The 18,748-nt window shown below is 32.7% G+C and overlaps 1 protein-coding gene across 1 annotated transcript; it reads right to left on the bottom strand.

Moving 5' to 3' along the window:
• Positions 1 to 16,169: 16,169 nt before the first annotated feature.
• Positions 16,170 to 17,640, bottom strand: LOC130961197 (stemmadenine O-acetyltransferase-like). The gene has a single exon (XM_057886942.1). It carries the CDS (start codon positions 17,638 to 17,640, stop codon positions 16,234 to 16,236), a length of 1,407 nt encoding a protein of 468 aa, XP_057742925.1. The 3' UTR covers positions 16,170 to 16,233.
• Positions 17,641 to 18,748: the final 1,108 nt, after the last annotated feature.

The raw sequence follows: 18,748 nt of genomic DNA, 5'->3' as shown, positions 1-18,748 counted from the left end.
TCTTCTTGTTTGAAGATTTCTGTTAGGTCCTCTACAGAGAGTTGTGCTTTAGCTTCTCTTAGCTTTCGCTTCAAGGTCCTTTCAGGTTCAGGGTCAGCCTCAACAAGAATGCTTTTGTCTTTGCTCCTGCTCATATGAAAGAGAAGAGAACAAGAAAATATGGAATCCTCTATGTCACAGTATAGAGATTCCTTGAGGTGTCAGAGGAAAAGAAAAATAGGAGGAAGAGGTAGAAGAATTCGAACTTATCAAGAAAGATAGAGTTCGAATTGTGCATTGAGGAGGAGTGTTAGTCCATAAATAGAAGGATGTGAGAAGAGGGGAAGAAATTTTCGAAATTAAAGTAAAAGATTTTTAAAAAAATTTTTGAAAATTGATTGATGATTTTCGAAAACTAAGAGTTGGAAAGAAATTAAGTGATTTTTTGAAAAAGATTTTGAAATTAGAAATCAAAAAGATTTGATTGAAAACTATTTTGAAAAAGATGTGATTAAGAAGATATGATTGAAAATTTATGGTTTTAAAAAGATATGATTGAAAAATAATTTGAAAAGATTTGATTTTTAAAATTAATGACTTGGCTAATAAGAAAAGATATGATTCAAACATTAAACTTTTCTCAACAGAAAAGGCAACATACTTGAAATGTTGAATCAAATCATTAATTGTTAGCAAGTATTTTTGAAAATAGAAAGAAATTGATTTTGAAAATATATGATTGAAAAGATATGATTTGAAAAAGATTTGATTTTGAAAAATTTTGAAAACTTAAAAAAAATTGGCATTAAAAACAAAATCTTCCCTCTTGTGCCATCCTGGCGTTAAACGCCCAAAATGGTATCCATTCTGGCGTTTAACGCCTAAAAACACTACCCTTTTGGGCGTTAAACGCCCAACCAGGTACCCTGGCTGGCGTTTAAACACCAGTTTTCCTTCTTCACTGGGCGTTTTGAACGTCCAACTTTTTCTGTGTATTTCCTCTACTGAATGTTCTGAATCTTCAATTCCCTGTATTATTGACTTGAAAAGACAGAAATCAATTTTTTTTTGAATTTTTAATAATGAGGAATAATCAAAATGCAACTAAGATCAAATAAACAATGCATGCAAGACACCAAATTTAGAGGTTTGTATACTATTGACACTAACAAATTGAGAATGCATATGAGAAACAACAAAACACTCAAGACAAGAGAATTTAAAGATCAGAGCAAGAAAATCATCAAGAACAACTTGAAGATCAATGAAGACACATGAATGAATTCGAAACATGCAAGAAGAATAGAAACATGCAATTGACACCAAACTTAAAATGAGACACTAGACTCAAACAAGAAATATTTTTGGTTTTTATGATTTTGTAATTTTTTTTTTTTGGATTGTTCGAAAATTATATGGAAAAGAAAATAAAGAGATTCAAAATTTTTAATAAGAATTCCAGGAATCATGCAATGTTAGTCTAAAGCTTTAGTCTAAAAAAATTAGACATGGCTAGTCAAGCTTCAGCAGGACATTGCATTCAAGAGCTAAATTGATGAGAATCAATCAGCTTTGGTGATGATGAAAACATCACCTTTGAACTCTAGAATTCATTCTTAAAAATTCTGAAGAAAAATACCTAATCTAAGTAACAAGATAAACCGTCAGTTGTCCAAACTCAAACAATCCCCGGCAACGGCGCCAAAAACTTGGTGCACGAAATTGTGATCATCAATGGCGCCATCAAAATGGTACGCTCAATTGCAATCTCAACTCTTTATCACAACTTCGCACAACTAACCAGCAAGTGCACTGGGTCGTCCAAGTAATAAACCTTACGCGAGTAAGGGTCGATCCCATGGAGATTGTTGGTATGAAGCAAGCTATGGTCATCTTGTAAATCTCAGTCAGGCGGATTCAAATGGTTATGGAGGATTAATAACTAAAAGATAAATAAGACATAAAATAAAGATAGAGATACTTATGTAATTCATTGGTGAAAGCTTCAGATAAGCGTATGGAGATGCTTTGTCCCTTCCATCTCTCTGCTTTCCTATTGTCTTCATCCAATCCTTCTTTCTCCTTTCCATGGCAAGCTGTATGTTGGGCATCACCGTTGTCAGTGGCTACAGTCCCGTCCTCTCAGTGAAAATTTTCAACGCGCTCTATCACAGCACGGCTATTCAGCTGTCGGTTCTCGATCATGTCGGAATAGAATCCAGTGATTCTTCTGCGTCTGTCACTAACGCCCCACAATCGCGAGTTTGAAGCTCGTCACAGTCATTCAATCCTTGAATCCTACTTAGAATACCACAGACAAGGTTTAGACCTTCCGGATTCTCTTGAATGCCGCCATCAATTCTAGCTTATACCACGAAGATTCCGATTAAGGGATCCAAGAGATATCCACTCAATCTAAGGTAGAACGGAGGTGGTTGTCAGGTACACGTTCATAGGTTAGAATAATGATGAGTGTCACGGATCATCACATTCATCAAGTTGAGGAACAAGTGATATCTTAGAATAAGAATAAGCTAAATTGAATAGAAGAACAATAGTAATTGCATTAATACTCGAGGTACAGCAGAGCTCCACACCTTAATCTATGGTGTGTAGAAACTCCACCGTTGAAAATACATAAGTGATAATGGTGATCATTGGCTTCGGCCCCAGAGAGGGAACCAGAAGAACCAAGATGAAAATACAATAGTAAAAGGTCCTATTTGTAGAGAACTAGTAGCTTAGAGTTTACAAAGATGAGTAAATGACATAAAAATCCACTTCCGGGCCCACTTGGTGTGTGCTTGGGCTGAGCATTGAAGCTTTCATGTGTAGAGACTTTTCTTGGAGTTAAACGCCAGCTTTTGTGCCAGTTTGGGCGTTTAACTCCCATTCTTGTGCCAGTTCCGGCGTTAAACGCCAGAATTCTTGAGCTGACTTGGAACGCCTGTTTGGGCCATCAAATCTTGGGTAAAGTATGGACTATTATACATTGCTGGAAGCCCAGGATGTCTACTTTCCAACACAATTGAGAGCGCGCCAATTGGGCTTCTGTAGCTCCAGAAAATCCACTTCGAGTGCAGGGAGGTCAGAATCCAACAGCATCTGCAGTCCTTTTCAGCCTCTGAATCAGATTTTTGCTCAGGTCCCTCAATTTCAGCCAGAAAATACCTGAAATCACAGAAAAACACACAAACTCATAGTAAAGTCCAGAAAAGTGAATTTTAACTAAAAACTAATAAAAATATAATAAAAACTAACTAAAACATACTAAAAATAATGCCAAAAAGTGTATAAATTATCCACTTATTCATATTAATTGCATGGTTTTACTTTCCCTTCCTTATTATGTGATGTATGTGAAAAACATGTTTTCTATGCTTTAAAATTAATTATTTTAATTACCTTTATTTCCATTTGATGCCATGATTAGTGTGTTGAGTAGTTTCAGATCTTCTAAGGCAGGAATGACTTAAAGGACGGAAAAGGAAACATACAAAAAATGGAAGAAAAGCGTAAAACGGAGTTTTGAAGAAACTGGCAGCGACGCGGCCGCATGGACGACGCGACCGCATGCCAAGAGCGAAGAAGCAACGACGCGGCCGCATGACTGACGCGACCGCGCATCTTGAACGAATCGCATACGACGCGGCCGCATGACTGACGCGACCACGCGATAAGGAAAACTCCAATCGACGCGACCGCGTAACCCACGCGGACGCGTGACAGAGGCCACGCACCAGAAATTACAGAAGACGCTCATAGCGAATTTTGAAGCCCTTTTTGGCCCAAATCCAAGTCCAGAAGGCATAGACCAGAGGTTATGAAGTGGGGGAATGCATCCATTCAGGGAGAGCTCGCATTTTTAGTTACTTTCCATGATTTAGATCTAGTTTTGAGAGAGGTTCTCTCCTCTCTCCGTAGGATTAGGAATTAGATTTAGGATTTTATTTGCTTCAAGGATTATCTTTTTACCAGGTTCAATATTCCTTTACTTGCTTTCTCAATTTAGTTTATGAATTCTTCCATGTTACAGATTACTCTTTCGAATTAATGTTATTTGAGGTATTTCAGTTTAATACTGCTCTCTTTTATTTATGTCATTGATTATTCCCAATCTAAAGATATTTTTATTCCAGTAGATTTAATTTCCTTCCTTTTTGTCTTGGTTAAGAAATCAGTAACTCAGGAGTTATCTTAGCTCAACATAATTGATAACTGTTATCTTTGCTAATTGAACTGAACTTCAATAATCCCAACCTTTTCTTAGGAAATAAATAGGATTCGAAGGTCAAACTAATTAGTCCATTGACTTTCCTTTGCTTTAGTAAAGGTTAACTAAGTGGAATTAAGATTCAACTTTCATTATTATTGATAAGAATAACTAAGTCTGAACTTCCAATTTCTCATACCTTGCCAAAAGGTTTGCTTTACAGTACTTATTTATTTTAATTGCCATTTAATTCACTCGCCATTAAATTACTTGTTCCCCATTCTTGAAACCCCAAATTTGCAATCTCCATAACCAGTAATAAGAACATACCTCCCTGCAATTCCTTGAGAAGATGACCCGAGGTTTAAATACTTCGGTTATCAATTTATTTAGGGGTTTGTTACTTGTGACAACCAAAACGTTTGCACGAAGGGATTTCTGTTGGTTTAGAATCTATATCTACAACGCGACTATTTTTATAAAATTCTTTACTAGCAAAAATTCTAACGTCAATCAACTTAAAAGTTATTGCAACTCCTTTCACAACTTTTGAAAATGCTAATTATAAACTAAAACTAAGAAATTTGTTAAAATTTTCATCCAGTGAGGTACTGAATTTATGCTAAAAATAGTGATACTACATTTTTCACAACCTCAAGTAAGTACTATAAGAAAAAGAAACATATAATAAAAACAAAATATTTTTAAATGTTAAAATATTTTGTGTAACACTAACTTGATCACGTTTAGAATTTTGCATAATCCACACTTTATCACTTAAGTTCTCTTGTTTTTAACTTTAACACTCAAGTTTGCATAAATCGTCTCCTAGAACGAATGATTTGCTCAAAAAACATCATGTCCTACTATTTTATACTGCACTTTACTTTGAACTTCAAATCTTCTTGTTTGATTTCTAGATTGGTTATCATGTTCGTGAGTTCCTGTAATGCCTCCTTAGCAAGAGAAGAATTTACTTCTGATATTCACATTGTAAATCCTGCCGCCTGAAAATGAGCATAAATGTAGAATAACTTGAGTTAAAAACTATCCAATATCACTTTTTGAAGTTCAAACAAAAATGTCCTAAATCTTGTCCTTATATGAAGTGAGTCATGACATCAAGGGCACATAAATCTTGTCCCTAATGGAATCACCATAGAATTTAAGTTCATGATCTCTTCTCTAATAAAATGCTAACAATAAGTTATTTAACTAAATGTAAAAAAATATTTGTTTTACATGTAGTGACCTATTTTTAAATTAGTTAACTAAAAAATGTTTATTTTACACAATAGCGAAAAGAAAATCTATATAATTTTCAAGTTATAGTTATAGACTTACAGAAAATAGTAAAGAGCATGGTTCAATAATTAAAAACTGCCAACGAACGTAACATAAAACTGCAGCAGTGTATATGCTGAGTTAATAGAAATCACAATACAAAATAAAAATTAAAAAGCTACATTCATCATGCATATATAGCAGAAGAAAAAGAAAATTAAAGCCGATAATTTACGAACTATTATTATTATTATTGCTGCATATTCACAAAATACTGCATGTAATACATGACTTTAACCGTTTGCATTATCTATGTGCCCTTGAGTTTTCAATATTTATATATGGTAGAAAACTTATTTTTAAAGGAAATTCAAAAACAAATATACAAAAGTTAGTTATAGAAAAAAAAGAGAATAAAAATAGTTAAATATATATAAATTTAGTTAAATTTTAAAGAGTGCCAACCAAGAATTACACTGAACGTTTAAAGAAGAGACAAAAATGATCTAATATAAACCAAAAAAAGGGTAAAAATAGCAATTAAGCAGATAAATCATTTATACCGCTTTGGCAGGTGCAACTTCAGTCAAAGCACTTTACAGCAGATTTCACACCTTGAGCTTTGTCAGGAAAATTATTCCTTAAAAAAGAAAAGTTTTCAAATTACTTAACAAAACCAAAAGCAAATCCAAATTTGAAGTAACAAAAAAATCTATAAAAGTCAAAGTTACTAAATTATATAAGATGTCAATAGACAACAATGACTATGCTTATTTTAAGTGTGATGCTATTTTACACCTCTGAACAACATTTTATGTTTAGAAAAGAAAAAGGCTATAGCCTCTGAGAAAAACCATTGTTGTTATAAATAGCTTCAACTAAATTTCTTTAAATTATAAAAAAAACAACTTCAAGAGCGGGAGCATTTCTAAGAGAAACAACTCTAACTTCAAGAGCAGTAGCATCTCCAACTTTCTGCTATTGCTCTTGGACTCCTAATAGTCCAAGAAATTGCTCCATGGTTTGGTTTGTTTTAAACCATCTCATCAAAATATTACATGATTAAGTTTCAGATAAAAAACAAACTACTCCATGTTCATTAAAATTTTTACAAAAATAACATAAACCTTCAAGATATGATAATCAAATACTTCAACATTATAATTTGCATTACTATATCCCCAAACAAAAAGAACAAAGAATTTTTTTTGCATTATTTGATGATCTTCATTGCTCCAAAATGATCTATTATAGAATTTCCAAAACAAAATCTTTTTTATTGAAATCAATTCTAGCTGATAAATCACGAACTCGAAACATCTTTCGAGAAAATTTATATTGGCATATGTAAAGTGTTAGTGGTGAGAGGGTTGACATACCAAATGAAAGAATCCTTAACAATGTGATGGTGGGTGCAAATTCAGAACACATTAATATATTTTAGTGTTGGATCCAATTAAAATGAAATGGATATAACATACAAATGTTTATTCTTTCTTCTCTATATGTTATAGATTAAGGGTTGCTAATTACAGGTATCAAACCCAAATAAATATTATTGAACTTCCTCATAAACTCTATGATGATGAGGATGGAAGTACCAATAAAATTGAAAAGGTCTATATAACATTAAATATATTATTGAACTGGATAAAAACGTTATCAATGATGTCAAATGAGGCATAAAATGTGGAATGTCAATTTCTTTATATAGAATCAATATCCACCATCCTAGGCAGCAATCTTTTCATTCCTCTAATAACAACATAAATGCAAATGGCAACAAAAGGAAATTATAAAGGATAGTGTTACCTGGAGGACATTGTTGGCATAATCAAAGACTCCATCGGAGACCACAACAAAGAATTATAGAGACTAAAAAATTTTACTTGCAATTGTAGGTCACCACCTCAGATGTTCTTTAAGAAATGACATAAAATACGAAAACAGGAAAAAAATCAGCAATATAGTTAATAGAAGACAAACACGGTAAGCTATCCAACAACAAAAGGGAATAAATATACCCTAAACAATTATCAAATGAACAAATTAAATTTTATCCATATACCATTATCTGTTTGAGCTTTTCCTTTCTTAATTTCATGTTCTAATCTCCTTTTAATCAAAGGATTTTTAAGTTACAAACTTATAGGAGGAACAAAAATTGCATCAAAGATCATATATACATTTTAAAAAACAGTATGTTCATACTTACGCTTCCATCTCATAATTTTTAAAGGCAGAGAAAGAACAAAGGAGAAAGCATTGCAGCCGTAGTGGTGTGTTCATTTCTTATAATCAGTTACCTTAAGAAGAACATTACACGCATACTCTAGTACTGCTCTCTCAATGAATTTTGCATTAGACATCAAAAGATCATCCCTAATAACCTGCACAATATTGCAATGAGCACAAAACACATCAAACAGTTGGATTTGAGATCACTTGCTTTCACATTCTGTGTATTTAAAAAAAGCAAAGGTCCCTATAATATATGATATAAAATTGTTATTGAGTGAGAATGCAATTGATAATCATATAGGCTCCTTCGGAGACTACAACAAACATGTCCTTCTTTGTGAACTAACCATCCTTCATTCGCAGCATTCCAGTATCTTCGTATGCTCTATCCATTAATCTATACTTGATCCTTCCCCATGCTTCCCATGTCCAAAGCCAATGGTTCATTCCCATCCGGTGCATTGGAATAAACCTGAAGTGTTTATTTATCATTGTATTGGAATAAAAATGTTAAAATGATGATGCAAAAGTTTTTACTCCTCTCTAGATGTTCTGCTCATGTACCACCAAAAGTGTTAGATATTTTTTATTCTTGTAACATCTCCAATAGATATAGCAAATTATGCAGTTATGAAAATTTTTTCACATCAATCATAAGCGTCATAATTCATTAAGGAGAAATCAAGGGCTTTCCGATTTGATTAAGTAATGACATCTAAAGTGATTAAAAGCAAGAAATGGCTAAAACTAACCCAATGCTATACCACAAAGCAAAAATCAATATTCTAAGTGGAACAACTGCACATGTGACTTGATTCTTGAATTGGAGAAAGTTCCTTTTGTAATATCAAAAGTGTACCAATAGCATGCTTTAAGATAAGAAATCAATTTGATTCACAATAAATCATTTAAATATTGTTCCTAATGCTAGTAATATGTGTTCTGTAGTTTCTTTTACTCTTTTTTAGTTGTTCCTCCCATAAACCATCCAAAATTACCAAAATATGCTAATAAGACATAAGATATGATAACTCACAATGCTAAACTTCTATAGACCAAAGCTACATATGAAATGATAAGGGACAATAAACTCACCACTTAGTTTATTATAAGCTAAATACATATAAATTTTAAATGTTACAAATTTCATAGAAGCAGGTGAATAGGAATGGATAAGCTTTGTTCTTGAGACCTTTGAATTCCATCACACTTTATCTAAACTCCGGCACCCTATCATACATCACTGTTTCATGTAGGTAAAATTTAAAAGCATTAAAAAAAATACAAATCCAAGATTTATTGAGGCAGGGCTTAATAAATGCAATTAACAAAACCCAACTGATCAATTGAGAATTCCTAACACTGTGATGGTGGATGCATTTCTAAAACACTAAAATATATTTTAGTGTTGGATCTAATTTGTCAAAATGAAATAGATATAACATACAAATGTTTATTCTTTCTCTTCTGTAAGTCATAGAATTTAAAATTATATCATTTCAAAACTCAAAACTATTTGTTTATTATTTTCTAGAGCAATTAATAAATAACATATAACTTCTCAATTGAAAATCGTGAATTTAGCACTCAAAACCCAGTAAAGTGCCACTAAAATAACAGATCAAGGAAAGATAATTCTACCGATATATCTATCATCCAGGCTCCAACCAAATTTCGGTAGTATGAGCACCTCAAAAGTTTCCCATCATTAATACCGAACCCTGTACAACCTAAATTCAATGCGCACATGTAAATGGATGCAATGTCAACTGCAGATCAAGAAAATGTCAAGCCAGCCAATATGCATGATATAATGAGTTTGAATCATTTCAAAATCTAGCAACACATCATACCTTTATTTTTACTAATAATTAACAAACCTGTACGGTATAGGGTGTGGCAAGGGTGTGGCTAAATCAATACGCTTTCCAGCATCATCAAACAAAGCTTGCACCTAAAAGAACCAAATCAAAGATGTTAAAACAATACAAAGGCAACAAGGCATGGACGCTCCTCAAAGCATTAGTCATCAATGGAAGGAAAAAGGTGTGGATTATTACAACTAAAAGAAACACATACATTAAGGAAGCAAAAGCAATGGATACACAGTTTTGAAAGCTGTTTTGCCGACGACTTTTATATACTATTACAAATGCAAAAAGGATTATTAGCTTCATGCACCAATGATATGCTTTTTTATTTGTCTCCAAAAATGCAAAAGTAAAAATAAAAAGAATAGAAACACCAAATTAAAGAACTGTATTACCTCATCTTTGAGCATTTGAATTGTTAACAGAACTTGTGCTACTGCAAAAACAAATAGACTAATCTCAGTTAGTTACCACATTATTCATGAAATGAAACTCTTTCAATTTGCCTGGGTTTATATAGAATTTAGGCAAAATTTTCATCCTTAAAAAAAAGCAGGAAAGACTTGAAACTAAACAAATGGATCTATTCACTTCTCCTCCTTTTTCACATAAGAATAAGCCCTAAATCATTACATCACATATTTATCATACATGAAAGACTTAAAACTATGATAATAGGTATGGTAATCAATCAAGAAAGAATGCTCAAAATAGAGCCTTCTCAATTTACCTAAACCGTGGAAAAAAACAAAAAAAAAGTAGTAGTACAAAATTGTTAAAAAATGGCTAAAAAGATTTCACTTACCAGCATAAGTTTGCTCCAGAATCTTGCAATTCAAAGTCTTCATTTTGCACTTGATCTTGTTCTCACCCTCCACTCCACTGGCTTCTCCTTCCTCTTATCTTTTCTGAACCATCACTCTCCATACCCCAAAGATCAAGGTTTCGAATTGCACGAATACTCGAAGCTAGAAACAAAGAACTACAGAAATCTCCTAAAATGAAAAAATGTACAAAAAACCACAAATGATGTTGCAGTTTATTCCCTCAGCCAGAGAGTAGTAAAGATGGAGCGAGGATGAATCACAGTATTCAAATGATCTAATATATGATTTAATTAATTAGAAAATCAACACATTGAACAGGAAGTGATCAAATCAATAGCTGACATTGAAGAGTTGGAATGGATCTGTGAGATGGGACCTGATAGGTGTAGTCGAACTTGTAGTATACATTCCTGTCTCCTCTTCCCTTCTCTCTCGATCTAGCCTTCTTATCTGTCACAGCCACCTCTGTCGCCACCCTATTCTCTTTCTTCCATCATACTTCCCCTCTTCACCGTCATATTTTCTTCTTCTCTGGTTTGATGGAAACGCCGGAGGAGATCCTGGTGTAAGAGATGAGAGATTGAGAAAAGAGGTGGAGAGAAGTCAGTGGTCATTAGAAATCCCTTGCAGTCAATAATCCCAAGCTCACTCCATTGCTATAAATAAATTTACTTAAGATCAAGTTTAGGGACAGAGATACCTTAATGAAGCCAATTTCCTTAGCATTGCTATGGAAGCACTGCCTGCAACAAAAAGAAAATATTAGTCTAGTTCAAATTTTGGCTGAACAGACCTTTTTTGTTAAATATATAGGACCACATATTTAAGCATTACTATGTGCATCAGAATTAAAACATCCATAGGAGCACCGTCCAGATCCCTAAAGTACACCGACATCATAAGGAACTGGATCATCGCATTTGCAGAACCCGCTACTGCCCGCGAAGGAAGGGCTACCATGCCGTCATAGGGTGGACGCATTCCTGCGGAACCAACCGCGGCAATGGCCTGTTGCCTCATTCCTCTTTCTTTTTCTCTCGATCTTAGTGTCCTTATCTCTCACTGTCACTGTCATCACCAGCTACTACTCCTTCCGTCGTTCTTCATTTCGTCACCTCCATGTTTTCTTCTCTACTTTGTCACCTACTCTTCCCTACCAAGAGTTCCAACTCTGTCTCATCTTCTTTGAGGATAAAGAGAACGAATTATTTTGGAACAAAATAATTTTGAATTTCAAATTCAAATTCCCGCCTAATATCCACCATGTACTTCGGATCCAATAGTAGTTTATTCTATACTATCCTATATTGATTTCTTTTTTTTATTTTGAATAAGCAAGACACTTGTCAATCTTTTAAGTAAGACACTTGTTGATTATATAGGTTGGACACTTGTCAAACAACCAACCATATACTACTCTCTTATTATATATTAATAGATATTCTCATTTTATTTAATATAAACTGCATCAACTTGTATGTGTGTGATATTGAAAAAAAAAGCATTGGCATCAAATAAAATGTGAGTAAAATAAGAATAAAAAATTGATGATAACCCTACAAGAGAGGCGCGGGAATTAGATTTTGCGACGGTTTTCAACAATCGCTGGTATAACCGCCGTTGAATCAATATTTTGCAGCAACTGATTTAGCGGCGGTTTAAAACCACCGCAATATACAAATATTAGGATTTAGTCCATTTTTTACCGGCGGTTCATAACCGCCGCAATGTTATTACGTTTTTTAATTTTGAACTATTTGTCGTGGTTATAAAACCGCCACTAATTTTAATACAAATTTTAAAAAATATATATTTCTTTCTTTCTAAAAAAACGCTGATTTTTTTGTTTAATTTTAAAGATAATTTTTTTTGGATTTTTTAATATTATAAATGTTAATATTTTTCATCTATTGAATCTAAATTTGTGGCAAAAATAACAAAATTAACTGAAAAATAAAATAATATATTTATAAAAATATTAATATAGTAAATCTCTTGCTAAGAATTACATAGTCAAATTAAAAAAAAATTTGCTTCAAATTAAAATAAGTCCAATCTTAGAATTCTATCATTCTACGAAATTTCTTTTCTTTTTATTTTCTATACCTTTTGTGAGAATGTTGGATCATTCTTTAATTATGTCTCAAAAGATAAAATATGCCATGACAAACTGCACATAACAGGATAACTAGAGCTTGGGCTAAATTCATCATATGCCTATATTTTATTTTTTTGAAAAGAAAAATAGAAAAAAGAATAAAAGAAAGAAACTCACCACCATTAAATAAAGTTGATAGAAATGAAATAGTTGTCTAGAATAATATGAATAAATCTTCATCTTTCAACTTAGAGTTACAAATCAAGCAAGCAGTTGAACTTATTGTTCGAGTTCTTGCTGAAGATAACGATAGACATGGTGCAGTATGTTACCAAAATCCAGATAGCATGTTGGTTTGACACTAATGCATCTCTGTTTACAAACAAGACAAGGAAGAAATAATTATTATTACACAACACTTTCTCTTAGTATCAGAAATTATATATTATAGTTATCTACAATTATAGTTTATTATAGTTTATTAGAAATAGTTTATTACAGAACACTTTTCTCTTAGTATTATGTAACACCCTACCACCCAAAACTTTACGCTTAAGTCGTAAAATAGAGGTGGCAAGGTATTACGACTGCTAAAAATTAAAATAAATTCTTATAATAGTAGAAAGAATATAATAGACTAGGAGCCTTGAAAAATGGGTAAAACAAAATCGCAAAATGAAAAGCGCCACGCTCCGGAAACGGAACAACTTGCGTGTGAGGCAAACTATAACTATAAAACGTAAGACAATAAAAGTAGGAATCGAAAGCCATAGGTACCAAATAACAAGCTCCTAACTCAGTCTGCGAGATCAAGGCTGGCCGGAGAATATTTACATATATATACATATCCAAAACCCAAAATGTACATAAATAAAATCCTGCCTCTCCATAAACCTCTAAGAGGATCAAAAAGAATAAGTTATGTGGAGAGAAAGCTAAGTACGTGTATATACATCACTGCACAACAAAATAACACAGTAACCACTTCGCTTCAGGTGACCAGACGCCTAATGAGATACCTTTCGACCTGCATCTGAAAAACAACAACATAGTATGGAATGAGAACCGGAGGTTCTCAGTATGGTAAAGGTGCCCACATAGTTAATATAAAAGGTCTCGGGAAAGACAGAGGCATTCCTAGAACTTCGACAATCAGATTTCAGCTTAAGAATTCAACTAAACCGGAAGTTAGGTAAATTGTCTAAGGTATTCTAGTTCTGAATCTAACTTTAACCCAACATTCTACTTTCTGTCACTTCTAATCCTCTGAATCACTGGTGAAACAACCCTCGTCATTCCTTCGCCAGACAAGGGGCCTCTCAATTACATAGACAAACATTACAGACAAAGAAAACACAAATAGAGGAGCATTTACAGCAAGTAGAACAAGTAGCAGATAAGCAGAATTTAACAGTTAAGCAAACTAAAACAATGCACACCCAAACAAAGCAAACAAATGCATATGATGTATGCCTGTCCTATGGCTGATAAGTCTCATCTGTCGGTTATACAGCCAACCCGACAAGTCCTGGTAGTTAACCATTGGACAGTCCCTCTGTGCGCGCATCCCCAAGCTCAATAATATTCCATGGAGTCAAACTCCAAGCTCAATAATATAGTATTCCATGGAGTCGAACTCCAAGCTCAACAATATAGTATTCCATGGAGTCGAACTCCAAGCTCAAATATAATATTCAATATTCATATATATGCATGCCCACGGGAGAATCCGAGGAGTTAAAGTGCCCGGTCACATCTTGCGACAGAGGGTCAACAAATAGTCTCAAATACACAAGCCACATAATAATCTCTTTCTTTGTAAAATACCACCTCAAATCAAACTCCAATTCTCATAGAAGTTTTGGCAGTATCTCCTCTAAAGCTCGAATTTCTGCCACATTTCAAGGGTCCCAACTATCAAATCAAACACCTCTCAATCCTTTAAATCATTTTCGGTAACAAATTATTTTAAAATCAAACAAATACCAATATTAAATCTTTTCCCAAAACCAACCAACTTCAATAGCAAATTATTAATAACAGCTAAACCACATATATTATACCATATACACAATCAATCAATTATTCACTCAGTTCATTCCTATCTTAAGGTCATCTAGCCTAAGTTTTCACGTGACATTAAACATTAACTACGAGAAACCAAAATCATACCTTCGTACGGAATCAAAATATTCAAAGCTTCGGAGAAGCTTTCTGATCGAGCTATCGAAGAAGAAAACGTCCAGAATCGTCTGTGCCTCCTAAAACTCCTGTTGGCCGAACTCAAGAGATAGAGGAGTTACGTCACCGTCAACTTCCACCGATCAAAAGTGGTGCCAACGTGTAGAGGAGAAAGATATGAATACTTTTACCAGATTAGATTTTTGATTGGAGTTACGGATTGCAAGAAATTGAAGGGAAAAGTTTGGTGGAGGTTTCCGTTTTCTCTCTTTCTCTCTCGGTTACGCTCCTTCGTTTCTTTCTTTTTTCCCGTTCTCATTCTTACTGCTTTTCATAATCCTTTGTTAGCGTACCAATATAATCATTACTATATGAATGATATTATTATTATATTTATAATATCTGAAGTAAATTAATATGATATATATATAATGATAAGGATAAACTATAATGGACGTATTACCAAAATATAAACCGTCTTTCATTTCCATACTTTATAATTAATAATAATAATAATAATAACAACAACAACAACGTAGTGTAATATAATAACAACAATGATTTTATAATACTAGGGAGCAAAACTATATAAGTTTATAGTACATATAATACTCATGATAATTATATCCAATGTTTTATAATAATAATAGTAATAATAATAATAATAATAGTAATAATATGGATTTGATTAAATTCAAATTATTATAAAATTAGTTCAATTACTGATAATAAAATAATTTTCTAAAAATAAAGAATTCTAATTTTATAAAATAAATTATAACTTATTTATATTTATATTTTTAAAACTGAGGGTTGCTACATATTACAGAACACATTAATCCAGCTTGCCACCTCAAATGAACTTAGAATTAAATAAAGATATATAACCAATGTATAGGATTACATCTTGATTTACGCACAAGCTACCTGCAAAAGATGGTAAAAACGGTAAATTTGATTCATGCATTTGTTTAACACATATAAAACAATTCTTAAATGTTGGATTAGAAAAAGAAAAAAAGAAAAGAGATATCCCTTGTCTTCCAATTTTTATTTTGTGGTACTTCTTATCTTCCTTCTTAAATGCAATTTTATTAAAAAATATGAATGTTAATAAGTATCACATATAGTAATTACTTTTCACAGAGCAACAATGAATATTCTTAAGTGCATGAGCACACAAACTTCTTATATTCACTTTTTCTTTATAACATCAATTTAAGAAAAAAAATTCAAAATCTGAAAACATTCGAAATACCAAGAACTCATAAACCAACAAACTTAAAGCATCAAATTCATTCATTTTTCTTTACTATATGTAAAAGATGGAGCTTAATAATCATTACTCCACCTTATTGTGAGAATTACAATAAGTTTTGATTAAAACATAAAACACACTATAATAATTTCTGCTAACATACATGTTTTCCTAGTACTTAGTCAATTCATTCTCTTCCATTATTTGATGTGGTAGTCCTATATATGTATATATACCACATTTTATTTAATGGCTAATGATAAAGAAGAGAATGAATCAATTCAAGCCTGCAAGCTTGAGTTAGACACTGCCAAAGGACTTGGATCAAGAGTTGCATAAGTGAGTAATTCAGTGCTTGACACCAAATACTTCATTTTGTCCTCATCCAAGGTAACCCAAGCTTCTATACCATCTTTGAACTTAGTATCAACCAAGATTACCTTATCAGTTAACACTGAATTACCTTGTATACCAACACTACTCACCCACATAGGTTTTCCCCATCCAAAATCAGCATTATAGTATCCAAAGTTACACCAACTATTAATACTTAATCCTTCCAATGCCCCATCACCCTTATTATTAGCCCATGTTTCACCACTAATTTTCCTAAGAGCATTTTTTATGATTGAACTCCCTTCTTCCTCACTTAGCAACCTTGCAACAAAATCCTTATCAATTTCTTCAATTGACTTCTTCACTTTATTCACCAACTCACTCAAATTCAACTCATGCTCATTCATGTGTTCTGAAATTGTGAACCACAGAAAATTACCTATAGAATTCTCAGGATGTAGTGACTCTGCCATTCTTCGGCGAAGGTTCACCGTGTTAATCAGTAAAGAAGGCCTTCGAGTTCCGAATTGATCCTTCGACGCAGCCATGAAATACTTCCACAACAAGGCAGAAACTATCTGAACACGTGAAGGAGTATTAGGATGATTCTTCAATGGGTCGGATGAAGATTCTGCCACTATTTGAGCCTTGAGGGTGGCAATAGCTGAATTTTTGAACAAAAACCTCCTTGTGACCCATTTTCCTTTCTTAAAAAAGGAACTCAATATTTTCCTTGACAAATCTCTGAAATGTAAAGTACTTGTAGGAAACAACGAACTTGTAGCAAAGTTTGGTTCTGTCAAAAGTTCTGAATTGGGGTTGCAACCGGCTCTTTCTGTCCACACCTTCAGAAAAGTGTCAAGTGAATCACCATCAGTGATCTTATGAGAAATGCAAAATCCAATTGCAATTCCACCACAATCAAATACATTAACTTGAATATTAGTCACATGATCTCCTATCTTTGTTTCTGCGAAGTATGGAGTAGTTCGAAAAAACTTGTTCAGTAAATTCAAATCAGGCTTCTCTAGAAACTTTGTGATAGGACAATTCACTTTGGCTACTACAAAGTTAGCACCTTCATCATTGCAATCAATGGACAAATCATCTTTGATCTTTCCAGCAAGAGGGTAGAATTGTGTTAGTGTTTCAGATAATGATTGTTTAAGCAACTCTAATCTCTTGGGAAAGTCAGAGAGATTTTGTGAGGTGTAGAATAGGACGATTATTGCATGAGGAAAAGGAATAAGTTGATCTAAAAAAGAGTGTTTGAAGATTTTTAGGTGAGAGGGTGTGGGAGAAGAAGGTTTAATGTTTTCTCTAGAAATGATTTCAACTTTAACTTCTTCCATTGTTTTGCTAAAATAATAAGCTCTATATAGCTTATGAAGAGATTGAGAAGGAAAGTTATATTGAAGTTGTGCATTTTAATCTCGTTGATATGTCTCTATATATAGCATTGGAGCCCTTTACTTTCTAGAGAAACTTATGATCACGTGATCATATATGAATACACTTTAAAAGTATATATGTCCTCTTTTTTTTGTCACGTGTTTTTTTATATCCACGTGTAAGAACTAATTCGTCTTAGTTATTTAAGTAGATTAATTAATGGGCAAAACACTAAAATAAGCCAAGGGGAAGAAATTTTTACGCAAATCCGCCAAACCAAAATTTATTTCATGAATCAACCAATGCATGTTTATATGTAGTTCGAATCAATTAGATTCGAACTCAATCTACACATAATTCGAATCATATTGCTTCGAATTATACACAAAACTCACACACACACTAATTCGAATCAACTTGATTCGAATTACACACATACAATAATTCGAATCAAGTTGATTCGAATTATTTTGTTAGATTTTTTTAATATTTTGTTAGATTTTTTTAATGCATGAAATAAAATATATATTTTTTTAATTTTAAATTATTATTTTTTAATAAATTTTTTAATAAATTATTAATTTTTTTAATAAATCAGGGTGTAATTCGAATCAACTTGATTCGAATTATTTTATGTGTGTAATTCGAATCAAGTTGATTCGAATTAGTGTGTGTGAGTTTTGTGTATAATTCGAAGCAATATGATTCGAATTATGTGTAGATTGAGTTCGAATCTAATTGATTCGAACTACATATAAACATGCATTGGTTGATTCATGAACTAAATTTTGGTTTGGCGGATTTACGTAAAAATTTCTTCCCCTTGGCTTATTTTAGTGTTTTGCCCTTAATTAATTGACCATTTAATCAACTTAAGTTAGTTAGTACATGCATCCTCTTATTGAAAGAAAATATCACTCAAGTTAAATAAGACTATTAATTTACCCAAAAATATTTAGGAGACAACAAAAAATAGCATAAAAGAGTTTAAATTTACCTGCTTATTTTGCTTTTCTTAGTTATTAATAGAATAAATAGAATAATATTTGATATAAATCTTATTTATAC

The sequence above is a fragment of the Arachis stenosperma genome, chromosome 2 (genome assembly GCF_014773155.1).
Source record: "Arachis stenosperma cultivar V10309 chromosome 2, arast.V10309.gnm1.PFL2, whole genome shotgun sequence".
Taxonomy (NCBI): domain Eukaryota; kingdom Viridiplantae; phylum Streptophyta; class Magnoliopsida; order Fabales; family Fabaceae; genus Arachis; species Arachis stenosperma.
This window is presented reverse-complemented; position numbering and strand designations above follow the sequence as displayed.

Excerpts from the sequence above, each read along its gene's own strand:
- LOC130961197 (XM_057886942.1), bottom strand. The coding sequence starts at position 17,640 with ATGGAAGAAGTTAAAGTTGAAATCATTTCTAGAGAAAACATTAAACCT.